At 37.5% G+C, this 5,796-nt stretch overlaps 1 protein-coding gene across 2 annotated transcripts; it reads left to right on the top strand.

The window, feature by feature from the left end:
• The first annotated feature begins 281 nt into the window (after positions 1-281).
• On the top strand, positions 282-5,052 carry LOC105124009 (monosaccharide-sensing protein 2-like). Of its 2 annotated transcripts, none has more exons than XM_011023832.1 (6): positions 282-488; positions 1,491-1,697; positions 2,079-2,645; positions 2,742-3,640; positions 3,983-4,170; positions 4,280-5,052. In XM_011023832.1, exons 2-6 carry the CDS (start codon positions 1,619-1,621, stop codon positions 4,704-4,706), a joined length of 2,160 nt encoding a protein of 719 aa, XP_011022134.1. In that variant the 5' UTR covers positions 282-488; positions 1,491-1,618; the 3' UTR covers positions 4,707-5,052. The 2 variants fall into 2 exon arrangements, with proteins under 2 accessions (XP_011022134.1, XP_011022133.1); XM_011023831.1 differs by lacking the exon at positions 282-488 and adding an exon at positions 1,112-1,399.
• The last annotated feature ends 744 nt before the right edge of the window (positions 5,053-5,796 follow it).

The following is a 5,796-nucleotide window of genomic DNA, read 5'->3' on the forward strand; positions in this document are numbered from 1 at the left end:
AACTTGAGAATACCTTTTAGGTAAATAAAAAAGAAATGAAAAAAACTAAGAGTGAAAAGAACATCAATCAACCGAGCAAGGAGACCCAAATTGGATGACCACAAGCCTAAGCTTAGATCTTGGGCTTTCTGCTTTCCAGCTTGGGCTTTCAACAATTAGGCTATGTAGAAAAGCAAACGTGCATGCCATTACACCTTCTTCACCGCGGATGCCACAATAGACAACATCATTTGATTTTGGTATTGTGTCTTGTCATTCAAATAGTCATATACATGGGAAACCTTGCCATTCTTTAGGAATGCAAAGCGACAATTAAGGGACAAAACATGCGGTAGAAACACTAACATATGGCTTAAATTAATCTTTCAAAACAGAAGAATAAAACAAAGTAGGAGTACTGATCATGCTTTTTTTCTTAATCATTACGTGTTATTCCATAGATACCTGCAAATATGAAGACTCAAGTCCATCATTCCGTTCAATTAAAGGTATGTCATCCAAGCTGACAGTAGTGAATTTATGAAATATTCCGCTCGACTGGCCTCAATTCTGAACTCTGATGCTCTGTGTTTGTGTTGTTTTCTTTTTGTGCTTGTTATTGGCTGTTGATTACTGTGTTTTGGATTGCATATTTATGGTGAAGGGAAGTCTAGATGGAAGTGTATCAATCCATTTTGGCTGGTGGCAAATTTAATTTTATCGATGGGGATGTTTGCTAGCACTATGTGATTATACAAGTGATTTATCTAATTCATTGACATATCATGGGGACTTCTTTTTTTTTTTTTTCCTTTTCTATTTCAGAGTAGTAAGGCTATTCATTTCGAGTTAATTTTTAGAGTATTGACGGTGGACTTAACCAATAAATTTCAGACACTAATCGTTAAATGGTTGGTGTTGTTTAGATAATTCACTGGTGTTGAATAGGATTGCTAGGAGGGAAGGTGAAAAATAGGTTAAGATTAATAGAGGGTGATTGTCTGTCTCCCACTTGGGAAATAAGAAGCTATGATTTATATTCCTTGTGCCACACAACATCTTAAATTAAGCAGACAATGTCTATCATTTGAATTGCTTAAAAAAAGGAAGAATCTGGATATGAAAAATTAGTTATTTTACTAACATTAACATGCTGACATGGCCTAATGTCATTGTCTGTCTCTGTTTGGTTTCTTTTTGTGTTTGGATTTTTAACTGGTAATATATGACCATAGATAATTATTCAACCATGTCTTTTGGACTTTCTTGGCAAGTACATTCTCTCTCTCCAAAGTTTTAGAGAAAGATTCAATGCTTTTGGAAAATTACTAAATGTGCAAACCAAACCCAAGATTTAATTGCTTCATAACTTATTTTCATGAGCATGCATTAGTATAGAATCAATGCCATCAAATGGATCGTGAGTTCTTTTCTTCGATTTGGCGGTGATTTTTTTCACAACATATATATAGTTGGTAGTGGTATTAATTTCTTGACATTTTTTTATGCAGGCTTGGTGAATCCTATACTTTTGAGGCAGCCCATATAAGTGTTTGATCTGAAAAGCTTGACAGCAATCCCGTCTCCTCTGATATAAACTCTATTCCAGGAAAAGGAGGGTTGTTCATCGGTTGTAAAGATGAGGGGAGCTGTTCTTGTAGCACTTGCTGCTACGGTGGGGAATCTGTTACAAGGATGGGATAATTCAACCATTGCAGGTATTTACATGCCAGTATACCATTATTTTCATACAATATAGAAATCAAATATCTTTTTTGTTCATTGCATTATTTATTGTCAAAGTTGCATTCTGGTCGTTTGCAATCCATGCTGTGATTCTTGATTCATGAGCAAGCTGGTATTTTTGGTTTTTCTTATCCTCAACTCATTCTTTGATTGCCGAGAATATGAAGATATTAAAGGACATGGAAGTTTTGAGTCCATAGAGTTAATGGAAATCTCAACTTTAGGTGCATCACAAGGCTTTTGATTTACAGTAATGAAAGTAAAGTCTATATAAGATCCGGAAGAAGGGAAAAAAACATGGCTTCGTATCAATTTGCGTTGTGGAACTAAATATTGTGGCCTTCTGTTTTCAGGATCCATTCCTTACATCAAGGAGGAGTTAAATTTGCAGTCTCAACCAGCAGTAGAAGGGCTGATTGTAGCCATGTCAATTATCGGTGGCACTACAATCACAACATTTTCTGGAACAGTATCAGATATCTTCGGAAGACGTCCGATGCTGATAATGTCGTCAATTCTTTATCTTCTAAGCAGCATAATTATACTATGGGCTCCCAATGTTTATGTCCTACTTTTGGCGAGACTACTTGATGGTTTTGGAGTTGGTCTTGCTGTCACTCTTGTTCCTTTATATATATCTGAAACGGCTCCATCTGAGATGAGGGGGCAATTAAATACACTTCCACAGTTTATGGGTTCAGGAGGAATGTTTTTGTCATATTGCATGGTGTTTTTCATGTCAATGATGGATTCACCAAGCTGGCGGTTGATGCTTGGGACCCTGTCAATCCCCGCTGTCATTTATCTAGCATTGACGCTTTTTTTCTTGCCTGAATCTCCAAGGTGGCTTGTGAGTAAAGGAAAGATGATCGAAGCTAAACAGGTTTTGCAGAGACTTCGTGGTAGGGAAGACGTTTCAGGTTTGTTTATAAGCTTGCATTCTCAGTTGAACTCTTCTATTTCTTCCATGTGGTTGAGATTTTTGGTGGCAATTCTAAAGCTCCTTTGATCTGCAGGTGAGCTGGCTTTGCTACTTGAAGGTCTTGGTGTTGGGACCGAGACAACAATAGAAGAGTACATTATTGGCCCAGCCAATGAGATCACTGGTGAAACTGATGCGAAAGAACAAGTTAAATTATATGGGCCCGAGGAAGGTGTCTCGTGGATTGCCAAACCCGTCACCACTGGATTCAGTAGTTTAGGGATGCTGTCCCGTAACGGCAGTTTGGCAAACCAAACCGTGCCTTTGATGGATCCACTTGTCACTCTATTTGGAAGTGTGCATGAGAACATGCCTACAACGGGAAGCACACGCAGCTGCATTTTTCCAAACACTGCAAGCATGGTGAGTGTTGGAGAAAATCAAGGTAGAAATGAACAGTGGGACGAAGAGGGCGACAAGGATGGCGAGGACTCTTATCCAGAAGGTTCTAGAGCTGATTCTGATGACAATTTGCGAAGCCCGTTACTATCACACCAACATTCTAGCATGGAAAAGGGCATCAGTCATTGGCGCAATAGCAGCCTCGTAAATTCTGGGGAAGAAGGTGCTATGGGTATTGGTGGCGGATGGCAGCTGGCATATAAATGGTCTGAGAAGATAGGTAAAGATGGTAGAAAGGAAGGAGGGCTTCAGAGGATATATTTGCACCAGGAAGGTACTATTGGTTCTCAGAAGCATTCCGTTACTTCCTCTGCTGGAATTGACATTCCTGAAGATGAGTTTGTACAAGCTGCTGCTCTGGTTAGCCAACCTGCTGTTTGTTCCAAGGACATACTGGGTCAAGCATCAGAAGGTCTAGCAGCTATTCACCCATCAGAAATTGCGGCTAAAGGTCCAAGCTGCGGTGACCTCTTTGAACCAGGAGTTAAGCGTGCATTGATTGTTGGAGTAGGGCTTCAAATACTCCAGCAGGTATATCAGGACATTTTGCAACACGAGTTGTTTATATGAGATTGTTCCTTGTAGCAAATTCTGCTCTTTCTGGATTTCAACAACCGATCTTTGAATTTCATAACTCTCTTAGCTGACTGCTTTGTTTGAGATGAAACATCGGTTTTATTTGGTTTTATCATTTGGCTGAAGAACGCAATTCAACAATTATCCTTTACCTGCTCTGATGCATAACATTTTGTCGTTCATCAATGAACTAATTCTTGTTTTATCGATCATCGATTATAATGTTAAACGAAGATTATTAAATGTTCCATCTTTCTTCTTATTTATGCCTCATGTGTAATCTTCTTGTTTCTACAGGTTGCTGGCATAAATGGTGTTCTCTACTACACACCCCAGATTCTTGAGCAAGCAGGGGTGGTAGTTCTTCTATCAAGTCTGGGCTTGAGTTCAGCTTCTGCATCTTACTTGATGAGTATTCTCACTACATTCTTGATGCTTCCTTGCATATTTCTTGCCATGAGACTAATGGATGTCTCTGGCAGAAGGTCAGTTTCTTCTAGTTAAGAATTTTTGGTTTTGTTCATTTAGAAACTCAGTTCTTTATATTTCTAGTTGAGAGCCACTTCTGCCAACAGACTCTTTTGCTTCCTTCAGGTCTATTTTGCTGTACACCATTCCTATCTTGGTAGCAACGCTAGTTGCTTTTGTCCTTGGCAGTATTGTCAACATGGACTCGTCTTTGAAAGCAGTGATCTCTACTGGCAGTGTTATGATGTATTTGAGTTGTTTCGTTATGGGCTTCGGAGTAATTCCAAACATCCTCTGTGCTGAAATTTTCCCGACTCGTGTTCGTGGCATTTGCATCACAATATGTTCTCTGACATACTGGATTGGAAACATCACGATCACGTACTCGCTTCCTGTTATGCTAAACTTCTTTGGCCTTTCTGGTGTCTTCACAATCTATGCCATTGGATGCGCGGTGTCATGGATTTTTGTTTTCTTGAAGGTTCCTGAGACAAAGGGCATGCCCCTTGAAGTCATCACCGAGTTCTTTGCTGTGGGTTCCAAGAATGATTGACCTGAGCATCCTACTAGAGATCAAATCTCACTGTTGTTCTGCTGGAATGATTCCCTGTTTTTTTATTTTTTTTGGACCTGTCAATGTCCTACCCCTCTTTCTTTTTTTGTCATTTTTAATGATGGGCACTTGCTGATGTTGGTTCAGCAGTGGCTAGTATGGCAGTCTAGCAGAGATAAATCGTTGGCACAGAAAGTGTTTCAGGAGAGGAGAGTAAATCAAATTTCTATAATAGGCACCACAGCAAAGAGAAAAATTTTGGTTTTCACACTTGCTGATGTAGGTTTTCACACTTGCTGGTGTCTTCACAATTGAGTAAATTAGTATCTTTCTATTCAATAATAACCTTGCCATCGGTTTTCACACTTGCTGGTGTCTTCACAATCTATGCCATTAGTATCTTTCTATTCAATAATAACCTTGCCATCGTGTCTTCTTTATCATCCATCCTATTAGATCTAATTATAATTATCTCTATTTTCTTATGATAAATCATCACACTCCTAGATGTTGACACAAACTTTATAATATTTGATATAGTTATTTATAATAATAACCAGAAAAGAACTTTTTTTCTCATAATTACTTTCATTTTATTTCAAATTTTTATGGGTCTCTTTCTATTACTTAATTTTTTCAATTCAAGTTCAATCCCATCAAATAATAATATGGTTTATAAATTCAATAACAAGTTTTATTTCCTTTACCCTAAAGTAATAGTAAAAAATCAACTCTACTTTTTTTTTTCACTCCAAATAAACTTTCAGATAGCTTTCTATTTTAAAAATTAAAATCTTTATCTTAATAATGTCTAAATGTAAACCCAAATCTCTATCAAACCATCCTAAAATCTAATTCTTCATGCCTACTCTTCTATAATTGAACTACTCAAGTGACCAAACTGTCCCCGGGACTTTGGTTTCTATATGGTTGAAACCTACGAATATAATTCTTATCAAAATTCTTGACTTTTTTTTCCTGTATTTTTTAGTATAGATTCTATTCTTATCAAAATTCTTGACTTTTTTTTTTATTTTTTAGTATAGATTTTTCTAGAGATAAATTAACTCATCTCATAGACCTTCTTCCT

This window comes from Populus euphratica, unplaced genomic scaffold (assembly GCF_000495115.2).
Source record: "Populus euphratica unplaced genomic scaffold, PopEup_1.0 scaffold12.1, whole genome shotgun sequence".
Lineage (NCBI taxonomy): Eukaryota > Viridiplantae > Streptophyta > Magnoliopsida > Malpighiales > Salicaceae > Populus > Populus euphratica.

Excerpts from the sequence above, each read along its gene's own strand:
- LOC105124009 (XM_011023832.1), top strand. The coding sequence starts at position 1,619 with ATGAGGGGAGCTGTTCTTGTAGCACTTGCTGCTACGGTGGGGAATCTG. Across the intron at positions 2,646-2,741 it reads TGGTAGGGAAGACGTTTCAG|GTGAGCTGGCTTTGCTACTT; the intron begins GTTTGTTTATAA and ends TTTGATCTGCAG. Across the intron at positions 3,641-3,982 it reads GGCTTCAAATACTCCAGCAG|GTTGCTGGCATAAATGGTGT; the intron begins GTATATCAGGAC and ends TTGTTTCTACAG.